Source organism: Octodon degus, unplaced genomic scaffold (assembly GCF_000260255.1).
Source record: "Octodon degus isolate 3935 unplaced genomic scaffold, OctDeg1.0 scaffold00296, whole genome shotgun sequence".
Taxonomy (NCBI): domain Eukaryota; kingdom Metazoa; phylum Chordata; class Mammalia; order Rodentia; family Octodontidae; genus Octodon; species Octodon degus.
The window spans coordinates 1,524,171-1,550,178 of NW_004524872.1; the positions used below are offsets into that span (position 1 = coordinate 1,524,171).

A 26,008-nucleotide genomic window follows, 5' to 3' on the forward strand; every position below is an offset into this window, starting at 1 on the left:
GCTTCTCCACTTCAGCCTTCTTCCTACTCCCTTCTGTGCCTGTCACCATCTGATTCCCCTGCTGTATCTGGAGTTGCTATGTCTGTCTCTGAGCTCTCAGACTGGCCTTCTGCACTCTGACTACTACCTGTTCCTGTTCTGTCCAGTACCCTGGCCTTGCAGCTCCTGGAGGCCCCTGGCTTCTCAACTCTGTTGTCTGCCCTCTTTCACTTCCTATCTTTTCTCAGCTGGTCTCTTATCCCACCCTCTCAGGGCCATCCCCAACATTACTTCTTTAATTTTGCCCTTTTGACAGGCTGGCTCGGCCTGTTACTGCCACCCCCAACCCAGTTGTCCGTTCCTGGTTGCTGGGCATGAGAGTGGAGTCCCATCATGCGCTGACCAGTGCCATTGAAGATGTGTGACTTCCAGTCACAGTTAGGCTTGCAGCCTTGCTTGGCAGTCTTCTCCTTTGTCCCTCCTCAGCTGCTTACACATTATCCTTGGCAGCATATGCTCTTAGACCTTTGCCACCTTTGTCAGGCCCGTTACCTCACCCTGCCTTGCACTAGGCAGGTGACCTTGCCTTTTACATCACAAAAAAGAAAAAAAAAAGAAGCCTTCAGTCCTTATCTCCTGTTGTGGTGAATGGACCCACCATCTGTTTTATTCAGTTCCCCTGAGCTTCCAACTGGGCACTGTTGAAATCTTTCCCTCTTACTGCCTCTATCCAGTGAGATCCAAGCTGTGGCTCCTTTGTTTCTATCATAAATACATAACCTTCAGGGCACCCTTTCCTCTCTAGTCCTGCTATCTTTACCCAGCAGCTGAGGAAGTCAGTCTAATTTAGCTGTCCTCAGACCTGTCAATGCCTGAGGCATAGCCCATGCTCCTTGCTACGCTGCCTGTCACTGTCGGCTGTCACGGCCCTCAGCCCTGCTTTGATGTGCTCATTTCGACCTGCCTGCTCCCCCAGGGTCCCTCCTCTCTCCTGTCAGTCTTCACCTCACATTAATGGATGCCAGCCTTTGAAGACATCCTCAGTGGGGGTCACTGACTGTGTCCAGAAGTCCACAGTGAGTTGGGACTCTTAAGTTTGGCAGACTCATGGATTTTTCTGATGCGGTGGTAGGTTTGCAGCTGCTCTCAGGCTAGCCTGTTCGTGAACAGGTCTTTTTTGTGGCTGCTGGATATCAGTTTCTCAGGTGAAGGAACCCAGTCCTAGCACCCATGGTGATACCCATACTCTTGGGAGGCCTGTTGCCTCCACTCACGGTCATAGGTACTTGAGTTGTCACTGGGTGATGAGACTGTCCTCTGGAACTGCTGCAGATGATGTCCTGTTGGCCTTTCTGCCATCCTAGGAAGTATGGTGAAGGACACTTACTAATTCTTCTCTCAGAGGTGAGGAAACTGGGGTGCACTGTGGTAGAAATATGGATGTTGGGCTGTGGCTGGGGGGAAAGGGAACCGTCTGCATGTTGGTTCTGGTTTCTGAGGCTTATCTATTGCCTGTTCTGGGATTGTGAAGGCTCTTCTGCACATGGTAGCCATACATGTCCCCTCATTCTCAAACTGAGCACCTGACTGTGGGATCAGGTCTTACTTTCTTCACCTCTGTGATGTAGCAGAGGGTCTGGCATCTCTGAGGGTGTCCTAGTAACACTGATGGGTCTGGATGAGCAGTAAACTCTGCATTTCATCCTGCGGCGGTGTTTCCTCAGCATTCCGAGCTGCTGCCTTGTCTCAGTCAGGTGCCATCTCGGGTTGAGTGTCTGCGTTTCCCCTCTCCTGTCTTGTCTCCCTGGTGTACATCTTGCTTGTTCACAGCCGTCTCACTGCCCTGTATCCTTCCATTATGATTGTGCTTCTGTCTCCCCCTTCTCTGCTTAGGCCTTGATCCAAGGTGCTTCTGCCTCGCTGCCTACCAAGCACCTTGAAGGAGGCTCTGCTACAAGCTCTGCCCAGGCTTCTGTTCAGCCTGCACTCAGGCCCCTACCTGCTGTCCCACTGTCAGCTCCCTTGCCGCAGCCCAGGCTCCTGGAAGCCACTTGATAGGTATCTGGTGTGGGCTTCGCTGTGCTGCTCCCTGGAAAACCCAGCATTTTTGCTTTTTAAAAAATTAGTTTTGATTTTTAAAGTATCTTGAAATATTTAATCGCAGAACACTGTGTAACGAGTACTTATATATGTGCCACTTACAGTCAACTAATGGTCACATTTTTCCTGATACCATTTGTTTCTGATTTAGAGATTACAGCTGTGCTTACAAGTGCTCTGAATCCTTTACCTTTAGGTTTTCATAGTCACCTTGCTTGTGACTGTGGCCTTGAGGGAGATCTTACCTCATTTTGGGTGCTTGAACACCTTCAATAAAGGGTGTTGGCTTGCCCCTTCCTTCTGCCAGTTGCTTTATTTTTGTCTGTTTTAGGTCCGTCAGCATTGATCTGGATAGCTCTTGGTCATTTATTTAAAATGTTTTATGGCAGCACATTTATATTTTCCCCACAATGTATTTATCTGTGCAGTGACTTCTCTCCTTGCTTTTCTTTGCTTGGTGCGTTTGCTCCATTTGTCATTATTAACAACTTTCGGATTTTTAAAGACAGCTAGTGGATGCCTGTCCGGCATATAACATTGTAATGCACACCAGGCAGTGGGCAGAAGAGATGACTGAGCAAGACCTTCCATCCTCCTAGGACCCCGTGCCAGGGTCCTGGAAGTGCTCCTTCACTTAGCTTCTGGTGAGAATGGCTTTAGTGACAGTGATAGCTAGCATTCATCTTAGTGGTCTATGAGCCAGGCCCTGTTCTTAGCCCACTGTCTGTTAAATCATTTTATTCCCACAGTGTCTTTTTGAGGCTGCTAACTTACTCTATCAGCATTTTCTTGCTCATCAGGACATTTGAGATGGCATTTGGGGCCCACTCAACTAATCTTGGTTGACCTCAGAATCATTAGTTTAATCACATCAGCAAAGACCATTTTCCAAAGAAGGCCACTGGGTAACCTTCTGTCTCTGTGACAAAATACTTACGATAGTCTTTTAAGGAGGAAAGGTTTATTTTGGCTCACAGTTTCCGAAATTTTAGTCCATGGTTTGTTGGCTTTGTTGATTTGGGCCCTGTTGTGGGACAGCACATTTCTGATGGGATCCTGTGGTACAACAAAGTTGTAGGTTTTATAGCAGTCAGCAAGAAGAGAGACAGAGCGTGCTGTCCCTGGATTTTCTTTTAGGGGGCATCCGTAGTGATACAACTTTTTCTCTTAGGTCTCACTACTACCTCCTACTAATGCCACAGGCTGGACAGCAAGCCTTGCACACTTAGGGCTTTAAGGACTCCCAAGATTCAGACTGTAGCAGTCCTACCAGTAGATCTCAGGGGTTTGGCATGAACATCTCACTGGAGATGCATTACTGTTTTTGGCAAGTTTCTGACTTTTGACATCTGACTCCATGTCCACTGTTCAGGGCCTTGTCTTCCCTCCTTGGTATGACCCCCTCCTTATCCCTGTTCCTTCTGTGTGTCCCCAGTGTGTCAGTGGGCAGAGTGTCACGCAGCAAGTCGTGGTGGATTTGTCTTGGTCCTCTCATGTTTTCAGCTCTTTTTTTAAAAAAAATTCTTTTATTTATTTGGTACAGAATCTCGCTGTACAGCAGCTCAGACTCCCAGGGATCCTCCTGTCTCAGCTTCCCCAGCTGTGGGATTACAGACATGTGCTATCACACCCAGTTTCGGGGAGGCACAGCACGCCCAGAGTTCCAGGGCTGGCAAGGCATGCGATACCGGGGATCAAACCTGGGTTTTGCACTTGTCAGGCAGGTGCTTAGACCACCAAGTTATTGCCCCAGCCCCCTCAGGGTTTGACACCTTAGAGTCCTTGTGGACATTTGCTTTCCTCTGTTGCAGCCCCACCCTGCCTCCTGTGCTGGGTAGTGTGCTGGGCATCACCTTTCCTCATCGGGCAGCCAATCTGAGCCCTCCTTCCCACCTGGATGGTTATAGTTGCTGCCTTCCTGACCTTTATGCACTCAGCCTTTCATCGCCTGGCCTCCAATTCTGTCAGAACACAGCTGTCAGAATATCTTTCTGAAACACTGTTTTTCTCTGTCCCTGTGTAGAAGCATTGGTGTCACATTGCCTCTGTGGCAGCTGTGTCACAGTCTTATCCTCTCATAGCCTGCTATCAACTAATCACCCGTGACTGTCTTTGTACTTTGGGACCTATTACTATTTTTTCCCTAGGCCATCATAGTGGTAGATTGTATATATTATTGTTTTTTCTGAAAATGGGAATTATATGTGCTTTCCTTCCTCAAAAATAACTCTCTAGCTTCTTTGTTTTTTTAAAATCAATATTATTGAGAAACAAATAACAATGAGACAGTTTCAAAACCGATTAATAAGACAGTTTCAAAAATTAATATACTGCATATTGTTGTCTTTGTAGTGGTTATTCATAGTACAAGATGCAGACATGATATCCTGACCAAACACTACTAGTACAAATCTTTCTTCTCATTGAATTAAGAGAAAGTAGCTGTATATCTATCCTATTTTATATATATGGATACAAAATGGTCCTTAATTTGTATCCCTTTTTTTTGTTAAGTTTTGTCAGAGATGTATATTCCATTGCCATTTAAATATTGTAGGTGCGTGAATTCAGCAAAATAATCCAATATACTCTAGTAGTCCATAATAGTAGTGGGTTATCTGCAGGACTGGCAATGTCAGAAGTTGTTGATTTGGGCCCTTTACAGCTCAGCATATTAATATGGCTTTACTTTTTATACCTTGTTATACTTTGCTGCTGGATGGTTAAGACCAAGATAAAGGAAGAGCTATATAACAAGAAGTGTAACTTTTGTATCTGCCAGGGTCAGTCAAATCCCCTCAGGATTTATCCTGAAACCCTGTACCGTAGTTTGTAGATCCTTTGTCAGTGTCAGCCATGTGGATGAGTCACGGACATTGCTTGGCCAATTTAGGAAAGTGATCGACGATGTAGAGTGCCTAAGGAGAGTCACAAGGAGAGAAAACATGCTGTCAGGCTTTCTCTAGCTTCTTTGGATCTGAGTTCTAGTGCTTGCTTACTCCATGCCAGTGGCAAAGGACAAGGGTTCCTCGGGCCTCCTCTTCTGTCATTAAGCGGTCTTCTTTAGGCCCCTTTCCTGTAGCAGATACAGTGACCCTCCTTGTACGGTTTACAAGGAGCAGAAGGAGGGTGCTGTGTTTTCCAGTCCTGTGCCTGTGGAGGAAAGAAGGCACTTTGTCACGTCATCCATTTGTTTTGCAAATCCTAATAGGAAGAAAACTTTGTGTTTCTTGTTACCAGATCCTTAGGGTGTTCTCAAGGATAAAGGACAGATAGACATAGTACCTGCCCTCTACATTCACCCTCTGCGCTGGGGGAGACAGATGACAGTTATGAATTACATAGGAAAATTGTGTGTGTGTGTGTGTGTGTGTGTGTGTAAATTTGTACGTACGTGTACAAGTCTGGGATAAGAGCTAAGGAAAGAAAGTGTAGGGCACTCTTCTGAGCATAAATTGCAGACCTAGCTTGAACAGGGCTCTGGATGACAAGGGTTTTGTGCTGAGAGCAGAGTAATGATAGAATTAGGCAGGCGTCCGGGGTCTTAGGAAGAGAAAGCCAAGGGCAGGAAGACCTAAATTCAGGTAAGGACAGAGGGTTGGCTTGGGAGTCCAGTCTTGACCCTGAGAGCACTTTTCATTTTGGTTCACTTTTTGCCTTTTTTCCTCCCTCAGGTTAGAAAATCCAGTCAGGAAGTGCTCTTGATTCTTCTGGAACAAGATCTAATTTTCCAGGATGATACTGAAAACAGAGTATGTCCGATTCTGCTGGAACTGTCTGCCCCGGAGAGTGACGCTGAGTACCGAGCAGAAGCCGTGAGTGTAAGTCTGTTTGAGAAGTGACTGTCAGCACCTGCTGGGACTGCCCTCCAGTTTTGGTCAGCACATTGCCTATGACTAGGTAGCCAGTGACTCAGCCTGGGTCAGAGAAAGCTCATGGGGTGGCTCTGACCTTGTTTTGGGAGCACCAGTTGTTTTAAGAAGGTGAGGCTCAGGAAATCTCTATGATGTGGGCATAGCTGAGGCCTGGGCTCTGCAGGTAAGATGCTAAGGCCGACAGGAATGTCCTTGAGCCTACCTGGGTCACGGGCCTTGTTTCTCAAAGTAAGGAAACTAGTGTGGTATGTGAGATAATTTTAGGACAATTAAAAAAAATAATAGATTTGTGTGTCTATTTTATGTTAGGAAAAGAATAGTTTCATAGCAAATAAGAAAAGTCACTGTGAAGAATGCAGATAATGGCAAAATATCTACACCAATCTGAGGAAAGTATAGAGCAGTGATGGTGAGCCCTTTCAAGCTCTCAGTGATCCAGATCCAGATAGCCCCTGTGGCATGCACGCCAGTAGCTTTGCCACCGCTGGTGTAGACTGTATTTGTATCAGTTACAGATACAGCAGGAAAGGAATGCTTCAGCTACCTGTCTTCTGCATTTGTAGGTTCTTTGTTTCTTTGTTTTTGAGACAGTATCGCATTATGTAGTCCAGACTGGCCTTGAACTAACAGCAGTCCTCCTGCCTCAGCCTCCCAGGTGCTTGGACTCAGGCCTGCACCACCATGCCTGGCTCCACCTTCGTAGTTAATAGTGTGATGTCCTTGGATGTGTAAGACCATAATCACTATTACATGAGGGTACAGTCAGGACTTTGTACTCCTTCTGGGTAAACTAGGGGTTGATGAGCCAGAGCTGGCTCTTACTGCCCTTGGGCCAGATGCCTGGCCTGCCCTTGTGCTTTAGCTCTGCGGCTAAAGAAGAGATCATCTTGAGAGCCTCTTGTTCCAGCTTCTCTGCTGCCCTATGTAAGCGGGGCTGCGTAAAGTGACCTTTGCTGTTTGCATCATGGAAATGCGTCGCTCCAGGATTAGTCCAGTATTTCAGGAGGGATTTGTACCTAAGGGTTTAAAGTTACAGGCTTTGATTGTGAGTATAGTAAAAGATAGAAGATAGTTGTTTGCGTGTTGATAGTTGTTTTCTTAAGAAAAGAATGATGTTAGAGAAAGGAATATTTTCTGTTCCCAAGTACAAGAACATTATATGCCATGGAGCTAAAAAATTGTATTGCAGCATCAGAACATTTGGCAGTTATTCTTTATTTATGTAGAAGTTTTCTTCAACTTTGTGTTAAAGGTCTGGCTTTTTAAAATAATTTAATTTTTCACATATTCCATATGTTTATAAGATGAATCAGGCTGAAGAATAATTGATTATTAAAATTCAAATTCTCCAGAGTTCTTTTATAAATTTCAAGTTTCTCTACAAGAAATTAAATTTATGTTGCAAAGTGAACCTGGATAATAGCATTTAGCTAGGTATTTGGCAGTTGAGTAGTGAACTTTGCCAACTAGATCATCTTTTTCATTTGGAAGTTGCTTAGGCGAGTTTCCAAGGTTACGACTGACAACCAAATATCTTATCCCTGAAGACTAATAATACATGAAAAATAATGCTAAAGGCATTTTTGCATGATTTTTGTTTTGTTTTGTTTCCAAATGCTCCATTCTTGTCAGCAACATTCTTCTTTTTTGGTAGAAATTTTTGGAAAATGTAACAAGCCTTCTAGAAGCTATCTCCACAAATCACTTGCAGAACAAATTAGTCCACATCCATTCTGTTTTATTCAACGAGAGTTGCAGGTCTCATGGTTTAAATGCATAAACTTTCACATGAGGTTGCAGGAGTGGAAGTGGCCTTGAACCCCCGCAGTCCGCTGCTGGGCCACGAGTGCGTCCTCGTTCTCCCAGGCTTCTGAAGGCCTCTTCCTCTTTCCTTGGAGCCCTGGCGGGAGCAGGATGGGAGGCATCATGTCTGGCCTGTGTGCGTTTCCACCTCTTTCCCCCCAGCCTGGAGGCCAAGGGCCTTAAAGGAGACACAGCCCTGGGGACGAGAAAGCTCGGAGCACGGCAGGTGACATGTTTGCAGTGGGGAAATGACCACGTGGGTAGCATGCGGGTGCTACTTGTTAAAGACCACAGTGTGTTTGGTAGGACTTCTAGGAGAGCAGTGCTCCCACTCAGCTGGTCTGTGAGTGATACCCCAACACCGTGGAAACGGTGTATGTTTGTAAGCTGGTGATTTGGGCAGCTGTTAGCTTACAGGCCAATGGAGGTGGAAAGAGGCAGATGGGGCTGGCAGATTGATGGCCTCTGTGTGTAGGACTGGCACTGTGTCTTTCCTTTTCCTCCCCAATCTCTTCTGCCCCTCCATGTCCCTCTTCTGTAGTGCTGGGATTTTAGGCATGTGTCACCATGCCTGACTAGGGCTCTCTTTGAAGCCGTGTGGGATAAAGATGCTAAATATGCATAGACACCACACCCACTGTGCTGCTTTGCACTGATGATGTCCCACTTCTGAAGCTACCTCATGTCACATGGACAGAATGTGCCTTTTCTTTCTTATTAGGAGTTACAGTCAGTTGCTTGATGCTAGCAACTCTGGTGCATCCGTTATTGAGACAGTCGGATAGGGCAGCTTACATGCTAAATTTGTGGGTTCTCATATGCTTATACATTTGCCTTTATAAAATCTTTCTAGATACTCCAAGCCTTGTTATTGACTCTCCTTGATGCAGTCATCAGGGTTGATGCATATCTCTCTTCTGTCACTTAGCAATTGAGTTGTAAGGCTGTTGACTTCTCCCCTGAGGCAGAGAGCTCCTTAAACCCGGGGGCATGGCATCTTTGCATCCTCAGCACCCAGCACAGTGCCAGGCCCAGAGTCAGTACTGCATAAATGTTAGTCGTTGGATGAATGGATTGGTAAAATCGGCAGGAGCTGTGTCTTGTAATTACATCTAGACAGGATAAACAGGCCACTGGAGACCAATTATAATTCTCGTGCTTGCAGGGAGGCCATTAGCATTCTGAGATTATAACTAATTGTCAGAAGCCTATTTTTCTCTCTCAACACGTTTTCACATTAAGGCTTCCTCATTTTTTGTCGTCATTCCTGTTTTTAAGCTCATTTTTATTTGTGCATTTATTTAAAAAGAATGCTGTAGCTATGTGCTATGAAGAATACTCGGCTCCAAGCAACTAAGTGAAGATCGTCCTTCTATACAAGTGGTTCCCGGGGCCACAGGAATATAATTTCTTGTTATTCTATGTACTGACTTTTAATGATTCTGGATTTGTTTTATACTGTGTAGTAATAAGGTCGTGTGGGTCTGGCAGGAGGGGAGGAGTGGATGGAGATACTGGGAACTCCTTAGTTGCCTGTTACCCTGGATACAGAAGTCACACGTCTTCATTTATTGTGACTGTCACTTTGTACAACTCTGCTAGGCATCACATTAAAAAATACACATTTCCTGGGTTTGAAGACATAGCCTTTTCTTTATTTATGTTGTGGAACTGGCTTCCTCTCTCCCACCCCACACTGATTAGTGTTTTTCTCCGCTTGTCTGCTTGTGTGCAGATTCAAAATAGAGGGGTGTGTACATTGCCTGCTTAACTACTGTAGAGTGGCAATGCTGGGTACATATAGAGAAGGAGACTTTAGAAGAAATCTATGCTCACTTTCTTGTCTCCTTTTTTATTTTATTTTATTTATTTATTTGTGTTTTAGTACAGGGTGTATAGGGTTTCACTGCACAGATCAGACTTGCAGTGATCCTCCTGTTTTCAGCCTCCCAAGCATGGGATTACAGGTGCGCCACCACACCAGGTCTCATTCACTGTGTCATTGTGCCCCAGGGGTGGGGCAGGCATGGCAAGCCAGGGATCGAACCCCGTTCCCTGGGCCTGTGGAAGCAGCCGCTTTAGTCTGCTTCTCCTTTTTAAATTTTTTTGAGAAACTTCTTTTTGGATATTTTTGGGGTAACTTCATTTTGTTTTAATTTCAACTTTCAGAAAAGTTGTGAGAATAGTAATGTGAACTCTAGAATACACTTTATGTAGCTTTTGTAGTAGTTTATAGTTTCCTTTGTGATATCATTTTCCTTTTCCCTCCTCTCCTAGAGGGGGTAGGAGGAGGGAGGAAAAAAGGGAGAGAGAGTATTGCAGGCCTTGTCCCTCTTCACATCTAAATACTTTAGTATTTATACCCTGAAAACAAGGAAATTCTCATGTACTGAACCATAGCACAATGATCAAAATCAGGGATACAATGCTAATGTTTCTAATCCACAGTTCATATTCAGATGTGGTCACTTGGCATGGAACTGTCAGATCCCTCATTGCATTGAGCTGTCATATGTCCTTGATAACCACTAACCTAGAACAGTTTTTGGGTCTGTCTGTTATAGTAACATGCTGAGGAAGTATAGACCAATTCTTATGTAGAATGTCTCCTTTTTGGTTTTGGTTGCTGTCTCCTCACATTTAGTTTAGCTTTTTGAGTTGTTTTTCTCTTACTAAATATTTAATTCATTGTAAAAGCTCTGATTTGAGGTTTTTTTTTTGATAACATTCACTTTAAATGTAGGGTTTCATTTTTATTCTTTCATCTGTGTTACTGGGTAAGTTGGATATTTTAGAAAATTTATTTCATCTAAATTGTCAGATTTATTGAGTTAAAGTTGTTCATAGTAGTTCCTTCTTATCCTCTAATGCCTGTGTGAGGGTTGACACCTTGTGAGACTAATAATTTGTGTTTTCTCTATTTTTTTCTTTCTTGAACAGTCTTGTTAGGGATTTATCAATTTTATTAATGTTTTCAAACCAATTTTTGCCTTTATTGATTTTCCTTGTTGCTTTTTTTCAAGGATTGAAATATTATTTTAGTATCTTAATACATGTGGGTAGTACATAATGTTTCTATTCCTTGTGGGAGGTTGACATGTGTATAACACATCTTAATTCCTTCTTCACTCTTCTTCCCTCCCTCCCTCCCCCACCTCTTGACCTCTTTCCTCCTGTTCCGCATGTGTCTGTACTATGCAGTGCTTCCCCTCCTGGTGTGGAGTTGGTGCATGTCCATAGGACAGCCACATTCATTTTTGTCACCCCTCATCCTGCCCTCCTGGCCCCTCTTTCTCCATCCTTTCATCCCCTTCACCTCAGAGGATAATTTATCTCCTTACTTGCTATTATCTCTTATTTTGCTCTTTATTTTTACTCTGGGTTTCTTGTGTAAGAGAAACCATGTGATACTTAAGCTCATGTGTCTGACTTATTTCATGTAACGAAATTATCATCTCGGGGTACTTACTGTTCCTCCAAATGACCCAAGTCCTTCTTTGTGGCAGAGTAGAGTTCCGTTTTGCATCCACATCACATTTTCTTTATCTGTTCGTCTCCTGATGGACATATAGGCTGCCTCCAAGATTTAGCTCTTAGGAATTGTGCTGCTATACACGTGGGTGTGCATATGTCACCGTGATAAGATCTCTTTAAGTCTTCAGGGAGATACCTAAAAGGGAAATGGCCAGGCTAAATGGAATTTTAGTTTTAGCTTTTTGAGTAATCTCCATACTGCTTTCTATAGTGTTTGTGTAAGTTTGTGTCCCCACCAGCTATGCAGAAGTGTTCCTGCACACTGCAGTCTCTGCAGAATTTTTTATTGATTTCTTGATGATGTCCATTTTTCCTAGGGTAAGATGGAGTCTCAGTGTTGTTTTAGTTTGCATTTCACAAATGACAAGTGATATTGGGCATTTTTTCATGTATTTATTGACCATTTGGACTACTTTTATTTTGTAAAGGGAATAAAAGACAGTAAAAGAACATTAGAAATGATACAGAATTTCACCAAACAAAATGATAGGAATTCAACAATGGTTGTTACATTGCATATTGTTGTCTTCAAATTACTTGTTCAAATTAAGCATGTACAATTGGTCAAAAAACAAAAAATAAAAAGAAGAAAAAATGTTACACATTAACTGCTTCTTTCAATAGACCAGTAGAAATCAGCAGTACAATTATGTACTACTTCTTCTGTAAAGTGCCTATTCATTTTGCTTCCCCATTCTTTTGATTGGGTCTTGTATTTTGAGGCAGTCTAATTTTTTTGCATTCTTTATATATTATAGATATGAATCCTTGTCTGAGAAATTGTTGGCAAATTTTTTTTCCCATTCTGTAGATTGCTTTTTTTCACTCTTTTTTTTTTTTTTTTTTTCTGTGCAGAAACTTTAATTTAATATCATCCCATTCGTTAACTCTTGGAACTATTTCCTGTACAATCGGGGTTCAGCTCAGGAAGTCCTTGCCTACCCGTGGTACTTCACATATTTTATCTATCTTGTCTTTCAGCAGGTTGTTTCTGGTTTAACATTTAGTTCTTTGATCTATTTTGGGTTCTCATCATAGTGAGAGATGTGGGTCTAGATTTCGTCTTCTGCATGTGAATAGTCAGTTTTCCCAACACCATTCATTAAAGCGCTATTTGACTTCCTTGTCAAATGTCAAATAGTTGAATGTGTCTGGGGTTGTTTCTGTATCCTCTCTTCTGTTACCTTAATCTTCAAGTCTGTTTCTGTGCCGGTACCATGTTTAAAAAAAAAATAAAAATAAAAATAGCTTTGTAATATAACTTCAAGTCCGAGATGGTGATGCCTCCTGCTTTCTTGTCACTCAATTGCTTTTGTGTTTCTTGGTTTCCTCTAGTTCCTTGTGAATTTTAAGATGATCTTCTCCAGTTCTGTGATGAATGCTCTTCAAATTTTGGCTGGGATCATGTTAAATGTGATTATCCATTTTGGAAATACGGCCATTTTGACTCTTTTTTCTGCCTCCCCAGGAACAGGGGCTGCCTTTCCATCTGCTGAGGCCTCTTTGGTTTCTTTTTTCAGAGTACTGTAGTTTTCATTGTAGAGGAAGGTCTTTCACTTCCTTACTTAGCTTAATTCCTAAGTATTTAATTTTTCTGTGCTATTGTGGATGATGTTTTTTCCTTAATTTGTTTCCTCCATGGGTTCATTATTAGTGTGCAGGAACACTATGGATTTTCGTGTGTTGATTTTGTAGCCTGCTGTAGTACTGAATTTGGTTATTAATTCTGCGAGTCTTTTGGTGGATCTTGGAGGGGGCGCTTTCCATGTAGAGGATCATGTCACCTGCAGATAACGGTATTTGACTTCTTCCTTTCCAGTGCACATCCCTTTCCTTTTTCTTCCCTAATTGGTCTTGCTAATCTTCACCTACTGTGTTGGACAGGAGTGGTGATCTTGCTTATTGTCCTTGCCATAGATTTCTACTTTTTTTTTTTTATCTTTTACTTTCTTGAGCTGAATTTTATTGCATTTTTCTAGCTTCATAAAGGGGAAATAATATTTTTAAGCCTACTTTTTTTACTTTAAGTATGTAAAGGTACATGTTTAATGTTCATGCTTTTGTGTTATATTGACCCTTTCATCATTAAGCAGTGTTTCTGATAGTAATCCATGGGTTTGTCTACTGTCATGTTGTTTTGTGGTACTGGGGATCGAACTCAGGACTTTGTGCTTGCCAGGCAAGTACTTATGCTGCTGAGCTATATCCCCGGCCCTCTACTGTAATAGTAATATAACAACTCCAGCATTCTTAGACTTATTACTGTTTGTTATATTTGCTTGTATTTTTTTATTCTCACCTTATATATATTTATGTAGTCAGTGTTTCTACTTTCAGTAGCTTATGGTTGGGTCTTCCTTTTATATCTATTCTGATAGTTTCTGCCTTTTAATTGAAATGTTCACTTCATTTATTTTTATGTGATTATTAATATGTTTGAATTTATTTCTGCCATGTTGTTGTTTATTTTTCATTTTTCTCATCAGTTTTTGTTTCTATGTTAATTTTTTTTTCTGTTGGGTTGACTGAATGTTTTCTAAGATTGTGTCTTAATTTCTCTCTTAAGGATTTTTAAAAACTACAGCTTTGTAGCTGGGTGTAGTGGCTTATGCCAGTAGTCTCAGCACTCTGGGAGCTGAGTGACAGGATCCCAAGGTTGAGCCGAGTCTGGCACCTTAGTGATTTAAGGAGACCCTGTCACGAAGTAAGAAGTAAAACAGGGCTGGAGGTGTAGCAGTGTAAAGGCCCTGGGTTTTCTCCTCAGTACTGAAGCAGGGTGACTGAGGGGTAGAAACCATAGGAACTTATAACAGTGTCATTTCATTCACTTTTATCCTTTGAGAATATATATATATATATATATATATGAATTTTTTTGAAGAAGTTAAAGGAAAAAATATAGCCTTTTATGCTCTCATTTTTACCATTTTGGGAGATTTTCATTCCTTCTTTTCGTAGATCGGACTTATCATCTGGTGTCATTTCCCTTCATCTGAGAGAACTTAGATTTTGGTACTTTATACAGTTTAGGTCAACTGGTGATGAAATCTCCGTTTTGGCTTATCTAACAGTGTCTTTTGTTTACCTTCATATTGAGTGTAGTTTTTCTTGACAGAGAATCGTAGGCTCGCAGGTTTGTTTTTTTCTTCCTTTAGATGTTTTATTAAAAAAAAAATCATGCTGCGGTCTTCTGTTTCTCAAAGAAATCAGCTGCTGTGCCTCCGCGTCTTGGTGTGTGTGATCTGAGCGCTCTGGTCTTCCAGCTGACTCCGCTTTCCTTGCTCTTTACAGATAATCTGCAAAATGGCCTCAGTGGTGAGCAAGAGCACAGTTGAGCGGCTGCTGCTCCCTCGTTTCTGTGAACTGTGTGGTGATGGGAAGCTCTTTCAAGTTCGAAAGGTGGGAACATAAGTTTCAAATAATAGTTTCAAAATATTATTTAGGGGCTGGGGATATAGCTTAGTGGCAGAAATGCCTGCCTGGAAAGTTCAAGGTCCCAAGTTCAATCTGCGGTACTGAAAAAAAAAAAAAAAAAAAGTTAAAATATTCGAAATCCATTCCTCTAAGGTTTCTGTCTAGCTTTTCAATAGACACAGTCTGGAGGAGAATGTGGCCAGCATGAACTGTGGAAGGAGAGTATCTGAACAGTGTTCTAGTTTTTATTGCAGGTGGGAAATACATAAGAGATCTAGAAGTAAGAACCTTTGTGAGCAAAATCAGCTCTTCTTGGGTGCTGGGTGAGAGGGGCGGGACCTTGCTGGCTGATGGTTAGGTACTGTTAATGAGACCTGTGAGGTCTTTGATTTTGGGGGGTGATTTCTGTCAGAACCCTCTCATCTTTGGGGAACCTTCCAACCCCAGTGCCAGCTTCCCTGTTAGTTGTCAGATTCTTCCTCTGGAACCCCTTTGCTGTCCTTCCCTGAACAGCCGCTGCTGCCGCCTGCAGGTCTCACTGCCCTAGCCTCTCCCCATAGTGCACGCCCTAGGTGCTGGCCTCCCTTAGTAGGCACACGGTAATATGTCTCTTTTCTCCGTCATCCAACCAAATGCATTCTGTAGCAAGATCAGTTAAGAGCCAGAAAAACCCTAGAATTGGGTACCTTGTAAGTGTTTTGTCTGGATGCGGCAGAGGCACCTGGCACCATGCGGTGTAGGTGCTGGGCTCTGTAAGGGCTTGTTGGCTGCCCCACGAGCGGGGTGGTCACTCTCCAGGTCCCTGCTTGTTAGTTCGTACAATGTGTTAAGACAAGAAGGAAAGCTAAGAATAATGGCTGTGTCTTTTGCATTCTTAAGGTGTGTGCTACCAATTTTGGTGATGTTTGTCATGCTGTTGGACAAGAAGCCACAGAGAAATTTTTGGTATGTGAAGTTTTTCAGTCCTAATTGCTGATCTTCTTAGCGCACTTTCTGAATTGTTATCAGGTTTTGTGCTCAGAAGTCTGTTATTGGAATAGCCGCTGAGTTTTGCGTTCTGCAATATCAAATTTCTCACAGTTACCCTTTTTCCTAAGCACTAGACAGCTCTTGTGGGAATGGGATGGAGGCAGCCTCAGGTCTCCTGCCTCTGGCATGTGCTCTTGCCTCCTTCCGTTCAGAGTACCTTACTTCTTCTCGCTATTTCAGCTGCTCTGTCCCTGCTGTGCTGCGCTGCTCATTCTAGTACACTATCGCCTTGCCCATGAGCCTCAAAACCATTAGGATTTTTTTCTTGGTTGGTAGGTCACTGACCTTTTAAGTTTCTTTACAGAGAAATACCGTTTCTGCCTTACTCTCCATCACCTTTCTCAGTTCTGTACACTCCCCTGGCCTGTGTGGACTTCACCTCTGGCCAGGTATCTAGGTCCTGGGGGCCCTGCGGGTAGAGGGGAGAGCCCAGTCATCTGTATATTTAATAAATTCTCATCTGATTCTGATGTACAACACAGTAGAAAACTACTTCACCAGCCAGCTAGGGGCTTTCAGCTTCATTGAAGTTTCCTGCTATTTTATCTTGTAGGCCTCTGCTTATTACTGCCCCTGCCCCCTAAGTGTCTTCCCTGCCTGGTGGGACCCAGCTTGAAACCACTCTGTAACCTCTCCTTATCCGGACTCCCCTCCCCACTGTATCACGGTGTTTCCCTGTCCCCTCTCCATCACCTGGCTTTTGGTCAGAGTACCCCATGACCCCTTGAGAGTTTTTTGTATGGTGATCTTAAGGGTGGGGCCCATCACGGTCCTTTCTGCTTCCCCAGGGCTTACCTGGTACCTGGCAGCTAGAGGACAGCTAAACACTCAGAATCCAGTTGTTACTGTTATTTGATGGGGTACATGGCCTGCATAGTTGGAATTTAACCTCAAAAAGTCTAAACTTTAAATTATTTTAAAAATCTAAATTCTGAACTTCATTTGTTTACTGGATGTGTAGGCCATGTCAACATAGTTCTAACCCAAGAATAGTTTTGAATGGTTTGCTGCTTTGAGGACTGTTATCTTCTGCTTATGTATCTGAATAAAGAACAGCAGTGACCAGGGTGGTAATCATTGAATAGGTAGGTGTTTCTTATGATCGTATGATACTCCCATTTGGGAGACATTTTAGGCTTTTTTACATTATGATATTAAAACCAGACCCTTTTAAAGGATAATTTATAAAAGAAAATATTATCATGACCTCCATGTAAATATAAATGAACCTGTGTCAAAGATTATATTTAACAGCTAAACGTAGTAGCACATGCCAGCATTTGGGAGGCCAAAGCAAGAGGATTGCTATGAGCTCAAGGATAACCTGAACTACATAGCAATACCCTCTCTCAAAACACAAAAAAAGCAAAAAAAAAAAAAAAAAAAAAAAACCCCCCCCCCCCCCCCCCAAAAAACCCTCCAAGATGCTCTTTAATTCATTTAGGAATTGGGGGAAGCCAGTAAGATGTTTCATGGAGACTTCAGAGTACCTCATATTTCTAGTCAAATCACGGAATTCCAAAGGGAACTTACAAAAAGACTCAAAACTGGTCAGTGTCTAGGATGTTAACCAGCTACATTCTACTACACACAGTTCACATTTCTGCCGCAGAAATTATGTGTGTTACTCTCAGCTTGTAATAGCTTTCTGTCTCTACAGAGTTGCGTGATGCCTAGTCAGAGGCAGTGACAGTTGAGTAGGCTAATTGCGACATCCACTAAGTGGCAGTCCTTTACAATCTGTACCTGCCTTTCATGTGATGGATATGTCATTCTGCTTTTTTGGAGTTTTCTCTCTTTTATTAAATTTATCCAAGTCACTTAACTAAAGATAGTGGGTGAAGCAAATGTTCTACTTATCACACTTCCGTCTTTCTCCAACTATTCCTTTTAGAGCACTGTATATTTCCCTTTGTTCTTATTTTCTGGATGGTCTTTACTGCAACATTAAGACAGGTTCTGCCCATCCTCAGAGTCATCAGATTTAAGTAACTGTTTTTGTTTTATTTTTGCTAGCTCCCCAAGTTTTTTGAGCTCTGCTCAGATACTGTATGGGGTATGCGGAAAGCCTGCGCAGAGTGCTTCATGGCCGTGTCCTACAACACCTCCCCTGAGGTCCGCAGGACTCAGCTCTCCCCTCTCTTCATCGGGCTCCTCAGCGACCCCTGCCGATGGGTAAGTAAGTACTGTGGGCACTGTCTACCTAGCTCGCTGTGTCCAGCTTCTGGACTTTGCTTCAGTTTCTGGACTTGCATTTTGTCCTTTCGAAGACTGATTGGCGTAATTATATTTAGATCTTGTGAGGTGTAAATCTAATTCTAGGGTCACTAAAATCTGCAAAACATAGAGGTAAATATTGAAGAATACCCCAACATTTACAGCAAGTGAATGTCATAAGCCTGGAATTGAGAGTATGTAGTCTTTGTGTTACCACTGTGAACCCATCTGTGAAGATCAATAAGTAGTATTTGTTGTGGAGTTAATATTTTAAAAGAATAAAAAGTATATAATGGCGTCAGATCTGCTTAGTTTCTATTGTAAAATAGTTTCTTTGGAATTTAGGGACTGGAGTAGGAGAGAATAACTTTGTACAGACCCAATCTGATAGGTGTCTAGGATCAGCTATATGTCTGAGCCTTGAGTCAGCCAGGCCTCCACTGCACTGTTCTTCTCTCTGTTCCAGGTACGCCAGGCTGCCTTCCAGTCCCTTGGCCCCTTCATTTCCACCTTTGCAAACCCCTCCAGGGCTGGCCTGTATATCCAAGAGGATGGTACCCTGAGCATGCGGCCACCACGCCAGGATCCGGGGGCTGATGCTACCTCTGGCTCATCTAGTCCTGGTGCTTATGGGGGCGCCTCCCCTATCAGGTATGCTCCTAGCGAGATCTTGGCCAGAAATCCCACTTTAACTCAAGCATCCACCTAGAATTCTAGCAATTATCTTGTCTGGAATTTTAGTAATAGTGACCTTCTGGGCAAGATAGAATATTAGAGCTTTAATTATGTAAAGAAGCAAAAAGTAATTGCAATAATGATTTTGAAACCTGACTACTGGGTTATAAATAATGAAGCTACTGTGTCTCCTAAATTTAGATAAAATATTCATTGAGAGTAATGATTAAATAACCTATAAAGAAAATTTTCTCTTACTTTTTGATTAATGAAGTTCTTTGGATAATTTACGTAGGACAAAATGAAAATTTTCCCAAAGTCCTATGTTCTTTTGTGAAGTAGGATGTTCTGTGCGGGACATTCCTGGACACAGTGTTTTGTATGGCATGTCATCCTGGGTTTTTCATGTCATTCTTGTAAGGACAGTGTACCCCCCACACACTTGAGGCAGTTTATGAATGTCTCTCCACTGCTAGTTTTATGCAGGGGTGTGAGGACAGTCAGGTCCTACCTCATATAGTGGAGATCCTCTTAAGATTGCTTTAGTCTTCCTTTTTTCCTTCATCTATCAGAATTCATCGAGCTCCTGCTAAACGTTAGGCCCAGATGCCACAGATGTGATTGGAAGGTACTACAATATGATCAATAAGTATAGCGAATATTATTTTTTAAAATTATACAGACTTACTACAGTAAAAGATACATTACCATTAACGTCCCCTCAAAATACTTCCTCATGCTTTGAGCATGCTTGTCTCGTCATTCTTAGCATTTTCTGAAGCAGTTCTGGAAGTCCTCTTTTGTTTCTTTCTTTATTTCTTTATTTCTTTATTTTTTTGGCGGAACCGGGGATTGAACTCAGATCCTTGCATTTGCCAGTCAAGTGCTTATCCTACTGAGCCATCTCCCCGGCCCCTTTTGTTTCTTTAGTTGTGCTTTCGTGGCTGCCTCAATATCCTGTATTCATTCAAAGCTTTTGCACCTTTTATGGTCATGTTGACTTTGGGGATGAGCCCAGAACTCACATAATGCTGGGTGCAGTGGATAAGGCAGATAAAGATACACCATAATGTTTTCAAGTCTGCCTTTCCATTGGGCGGCATTCGGGAGCAGCATTCACTGTATTTTTTATTGTACCTGATAAAGACACTCCCAGAAGAGTACTTCCAGGACTGCTTCAGAAAGTGGCAAGAATGATGGGAAAATATGTGTGAAGTAAATGGGATGATTTCAAGGAAGATTAATGGCAATATGTCTTTTACTGATGCACATTTTATTTAATATTTGCATAATTTGACCACCCCTATTCCCTATCTAGACTTGCAAGGTGGGTAACACCTAAGCAGCTCTTGCCAGTTCCCATGCCTTTTTTTTTCCCCAGTGCCTACCTACACTGGAGGCACTGCTAGGCAGGGAACTGGTTAGCTCTGGGCAGCAAGGAGCTTCTGCAGCAGCTGGGACACATCAGCACTTGAACCCAGTGAAGGGTGGGCTGAACACCCATGTAGCATCTCCTGTGTACAGCATACTGCCCTTGGTGCAGAGAGGGCTACTTTGATCTCTTGTTCACTTGTAAGGTTTTCATTTTGTGACCCCAGAGGTCACCCGGGGCCTAGAGGTGAGTTAGGAGAAAGGTGCTGAGCTTGTGAGGATTCGGGTCTCTGATTCTCTGTGTTACCTCTTGACCGTGATGTGGCTCTGAAAGTCTGCTTCTCCCTCCTCCACCCAACCCAACAAGGTATGTGCAGAGAGAACCAGAGCTGTGTTTGGGAGGAACACCAACAGAAACCAGTGCTTTCCAGCATGGAGATAGCTCTTCTCATGGCCTCGCAGAAAATCCAAAGCAGAGTCCTGCTTTGACTAGGCTTTCTCTCGGGGCCAGTGTGACCACAGGACTCCCCCCTGCTGACGAATCCCCCATCAACAGCCATCCCGGGAATTCAGAAGACGTGTTCAATAACATCCTTTATTGGCGGACTCCTCTCCCTGACGTAAGCCAGGACGTGGAGCTGTTTCTGAGTGAGTCTGGGGTTCAGGAAGAAGGCTGCATGAGACCTGAGACTGTGTATAGCAGCTGTATGGCCAGGAGTGAGATTCAGAAAGTGCTCAGGAGTCTACAGGAGCATATGACAAATGATCCAGATGTTCAAGGTAATTTCAGTGTCATTAAGGAGAAAATGGGACAGAAAACCTCTGTGTTGTACATTGTACACGGCTACTTCTTCCGTAGGCCTGTGTCCTGATGCTTGTGGCTTCTGGGCTTGTTTATACTGTACGTGCGTGTGGGGAAGAGGCTGGTTCCATTTCACCATGGCCAGTAGAGGCAGAGACATGTCACATGGCACCTGTGCGAGGACTGTGGCTCCTTGTCCTGCCCACAGGTGTGCAAAGCCTGAAGTCAGTTCTCAGAGCAGATCTGTAGTGGTGGGTGCAGTGGAAGTTTCATTAGCCTCAGGGGTGCTATGACGTTATTTCCCATGTCTGATGCCCTTTCTAGTTACGAACGGCTAAGGGTGGTGTTCCTTTAGGAGCTTATTAAATCATCCTTTAGCTAAACGCTAAGGTTTCTGTCTTTGTACTGCTTGGAAAAGTACAACTTCTTCTTTGGGGTATTTTTCATTTTATGACTAGTGCTCCCACTGAGCGTCTGATCTGAGAGCCAGACCTTGCAATCCATATCCATTATCACGACTCCTCTTTCTCTAAACAGTGCTATATTTGTATTCTTCCTCGAGTTGGAGAAATTGGAAAAAACAACACTTGGTGCTCTTGCTGGACGAAGATTTGTGAAGCTTTCGGGAAGGGAGATGTGAAGATCCAGTTAGCCTTGCGATTATTCTTTGTCCTTAAGCTTATGAAGGAAATTAAATCAGTGTTTGCTGAAGGAATGAGCGCGTGTAACATATCACATCTAATAGCCATAGACAAAGGTCTGGTTTTGGAAAACACATTACTGGATTTGTCTGATCCGCAGTGTTAGGACCTGAGCTGGGCCAGGCGGCAGGGATGGGCACGTTTTGCCCTGGGGCTCTCGTTGAGGAGACTGCAGCAGCCCCACGCTGCTGTGGGGAGGACGGGGACATGATGTGTTCAGAAGCACAGGCAGGAAGCTGATCTTTCCCCGGGATGCAGCGGATGTCTGGGAGAAGACATTGCAGGACAGGTGGAATTTGACCTGGGCTTGGAGAGGAGGAGAGATGAATTCCAGGGAGTTGTTTTAGTTCCCTGAAGCCTCTGTTTGTAGTATATTAACATGTATATGCTACTTAGTTTCTTTGTAAGAAAGAATGTATATACTACTTAATGTCTTTGTAAGATCTTTTCTGGAGGTCTTAAGAGGATCTATAATCCCAAAGGATTCAGAGAACAAAATGACACGTTTTGTGAGCTACCCATGACACAGAATGTCCTTCACACTATTGGGAAGGACATGATGTGCTTCCCAAAGGAGGTGGGACTTGCCCTGGGAACGGCGGGACTTGTCCTAGGCCGGCTGTAAGTTCCAAATATTTTAATAAGTTGTGTGATATGTTGAATCTAACTGGTGGCAATAGGGTGCCAAAGGTAGTTTGTGGTAAGAGTGTGGAGACATGAAAACATGCAGCTTTATTTTTAATTTTTTTATTTTAATTTTTTTTTTGCATTTATTTTGTGTGTGTGTGTGTGTGTGTGCGCGCACGTGTGTGTGTGTGTGGCCAGCCTAACCCACCAGGGGGCGGGCTGGCTGGCATGTGGTGCTGGGGGATCGAACTGCGGTCCCTGTGTTTTGCCAAGCTTGTTCTAAGTAGGTGCTTTAGACCACTGAGCCATCTCTCCAGCCCCATGCAGCTTTATTTTTTATAGAAGGCTATGTGGGGTCTGTCACCTTCGCTATTACACAGCCTCAGTCATTCCATAGACAGAAGGACAGGTAGCCCTGGGAGCTTAGTAAGATCGTTGCTGACTAAATTGGTGGACTCATGCACAAGTATGCTCTGTGGGGGGTGGGTAGAGAAAGTACATCCTATTTTATAAACCGGGAGAAGGACATCCCATGCCAAGGTGGGGTTTCTCTTAGCCATCACTGTTCAGTAATGTTGTATCTTTCTGTGGAAGACAGTGGAGTCAAACTCTGGTTTTCCTCATGGAGGCTTTTCAAGTTCAGATTTGATGTCCCTTATGTAGCTTGAGTTTACTTAAAATGGTTGCTGATGGTGGCCCTAACCGCTCCTCGCTGAGGAGGCGCTGCCACGCAGCTTTTGGCGCAGGAACAGGCGCGCCTGTCTGAGTACAGCCAACATCCCATGGCACGGCGCACACTTCTCTGAAATGAGCCCCCACGAGCCACATAAAGTTATTAGTACAATTTTTGAAATTTCTGTCCCTGCAGCTCAAGTTCAGGTTTTGTGTGCTGCTCTGAGAGCTGCCCAGCTGGACTCCACGAATGAACCTGAGAGCAAGCCGCCAGGAGGCCCGGCTGAAGTGTCCGTTTCAGATCCCAGCCCTGCCTCGACATCCAGACCCCCGTCAGCTCCATCAGCTCAGAACGGGCTCTCCGTGGCCAGGATATCACAAGGCACAGTAAGTATTTGCCCTATCCCTCAGCCACTGAGGGGGTGACAGAAATCACAAAGCTGCATTTTCTTTTACTCATATATCCCCACAGAGAAGATAAATGGCAAGTTTCATTTCATTCTTAAGGTCATGTTTTGGATAACTAGACAACCAATCAATCAGGTGATTGATAACTCTGATTCTCCTCTATGGAAGCAGGGTAGGGACCAGAAAGTACCTTCCCTCTTCTCCGCTGATGACAAGAACTGGTTCTTTGGGGGTATTAACAGTATAAATGTTCTGTGTCACTGGTAACAGTCATTTACATTTTTTAATAATGGCGGAGAGTGAATTCATGCGATTTCTAGAATTTAAAGTCAACAGAGGCCTTAGAGAATGAGAATGATTACCACACTGAGCCCTTCATTTGATAGGAGATTTTCAATACATGGCTGCTCCAGCAGTGGCCTTACCGTGCTGCTCCTTGGAGGGTAGATTTTAAAAAACCAGCAGTGCTTGCTCTCATTCTGCAGCTCTGAGCCAGCTCCTGTTGAGACCGGGGCCTGGCAGCTGGCTAGGGAGCAGCGTGGCTGGCGTCTCCCTGAGTCTCTCCAGAAGCCTTCGAGCCTCTTGTAGCTGCAGGTTCCTTCTTGCTAAGCTTGCGCTTGGACTGCTGTAAGCTGGGGCCTCCCACAGTAGGGATAAAGGTAGAAAATTAAACCAGGGAGTTGTCTGTGATTGTGAAAGTCAGGGGCGAATTAATACTTTCTCTCTACTGTAGGCCATGACAGGCTTTCAAACTCATGGTCTTCCAGATGAGAATAAAGAAATAATTCTCTGTTCATATAGTTTGTAATTTAGCTTCAGTGATTAAGCTAACTTGTCACTTATTGCCCTTTAGAGTAAATCAAAATAGGTCAAAAACTATAAAAACTCAAAAATATAAAATATTTAGAATTGGTTAAAGTTATCATTGATTAGTAAGACATGAGATGATGTCTTGTTTTGGTGGTTTGTTTCTAAAAATTGGCAAGAAAACTCAGTGTTGTTACCTTTGTTCTTTACTATAGAGATCATGTGTGTGAAGTGGAAAGATGTGACTGCATTGACTTAGGAGGGGTGCAATTTGGATATTTATCAGAGAAAACAAAGAAAGGGAGGGAGAGAGGAAGGGAGGGAAAAAGAATAACAGATTCTGCTAAATTAGGGCCTAGAGTTAAGAGATTTGAGAGGCTTTGTGCCCCACGTCCTGTGTTTTGATGGCACCGGAGTTAGTGCTCTTACATTTGCTGCTTGACTCTGAACTCTGGTGGGTCAAGCTTGAGGCCTCCAGCTGCAAAAGAAGGGAGAGGAACCAGAAACTTAGCTTGGACAGTGAAGAGAAGGGTGCCTGTGCAAGACGCTGGGAAGAAGTAGCGCCATGGTGGGCGGCTCCAGGGCTGGGGAGCCGGGCACCTCTGTGCTGACTGCCCCAGCCGCTGGTGATGGTGCCCGTTTCTGCACGCAGTGCTCAGCAGAGGAGGGGTCTGTGTCTCGTGCTTGGCTCTTCTGGAGAACACGGAAACCAGAGGCAGAAGTCTCTGTGTCCTGTCCCCAGGCCCCTCTCTCTGGCTACAACTTTTTGAAGATTTATGAGTTTAGCATGGTGGAGTAGATTCAAAACAGTAAATCTCCTGAAGACTTGGATTCTTCTAGAAAAGGGCTTGCCAGGCAGTGAGCAGTGGGTGCACAGAGAGCTTTTCCGAGTGTGCTGCCCCGAAGTGGGGCAGGCTGGGAAACGAACTCTAGGGGCTTGACTTGGCTGCTGAAGCAATGCAGTACATAACAGCGGCACTGAATACTTTGGAATAAAATTAATTTCTAAAATGACAGTAGTGATTCCAACCACCCATTTTGGTACATGAATTTATTAACTTGAAAAAAGGTAACCATACCCAAGAGAAATCTTAGGTTATCACACCAAAATATTTCTGTTTTATCATGTATTCTGTTAAAATAAACAGTACCTTCCAGTGAAAACCTTGGGAATTGAAAGCTCTGGTAGCATACCTCAGAGTAAACGAAGCATCTATCAGTATATTAATCGACTTTCCCGGATCATATATTGAGCAGATTTGTCAGAATCTATTAGGCTGGGAGACAGTATGACATTTCAAGTACAAGTTGGAAATCCATGTTATGGTTGAAGGAGAAGGTCAGGTTCATCTCAGTTAATGTTAATCAATGATCAGAGACCAGTATGTCACTGCTGAATGTTCTTGCTCATTTTAATTGTTAACCTGATGTAAAGGTTCATCACCAAACGTTAGGAGTGTTCGTACACGTGAGAACTGTGAAGAGTTTGTTAAGTAAATACTCCTTTATCAGCCACATCTTTTCGCTCAGGTTCACCATTCCCCACCCCATCTGGTCTCTTCAGTTTTCTCTCAGAAGTCACTGAGCTTCGTTCTGATTCCGGAGTAAAGCTGTAGGTCCTTGCTCTGCCATTTCTTACGAACTGTATCGTTCCTCTTGGGGTGGCATCCCATAACCATGTGAATGGTGTTCGAGGTGTTGGCTAGCCGAACTGGGGAGACTCTGGGGCCAGAGGCTAGTAGATGTAGGCCCAGGTTACTGGTAGTCACCCAACTTTGATGTCAGCCTTTGCTCTTTTTAAGGACCTGACACAGCCTTGAAATGAAAGCGTATGAAATGTGTTTCCCTAGCACTTAAAATGACTGGTCTGTAAGTGTACAAATGTGATTTTTAACATCTGGAAAGACACCACTGACTTGAAGGCATGCTCTTGGGTTGGCTCACAAAGGCATTTCTGGCACGAAAGAGGACTCTGCAGGAAAATGGTAGCACAG

At 43.5% G+C, this 26,008-nt stretch overlaps 1 protein-coding gene across 2 annotated transcripts in view; it reads left to right on the top strand.

The window, feature by feature from the left end:
* LOC101560596 (serine/threonine-protein phosphatase 4 regulatory subunit 1) overlaps positions 1–26,008 on the top strand; it is an 85,840-nt gene that overhangs the window by 49,042 nt on the left and 10,790 nt on the right. The window contains exons 6-12 of one of the 2 annotated variants that reach the window (XM_023707526.1): positions 5,754–5,900; positions 14,583–14,690; positions 15,585–15,650; positions 17,751–17,909; positions 18,418–18,602; positions 20,356–20,777; positions 22,996–23,186. In XM_023707526.1, the coding sequence (XP_023563294.1) occupies positions 5,754–5,900; positions 14,583–14,690; positions 15,585–15,650; positions 17,751–17,909; positions 18,418–18,602; positions 20,356–20,777; positions 22,996–23,186 (1,278 nt within the window). Of the gene's footprint in view, positions 1–5,753; positions 5,901–14,582; positions 14,691–15,584; positions 15,651–17,750; positions 17,910–18,417; positions 18,603–20,351; positions 20,778–22,995; positions 23,187–26,008 lie in introns of both variants that reach the window. The other variant, XM_023707527.1, reaches the window with a different exon arrangement.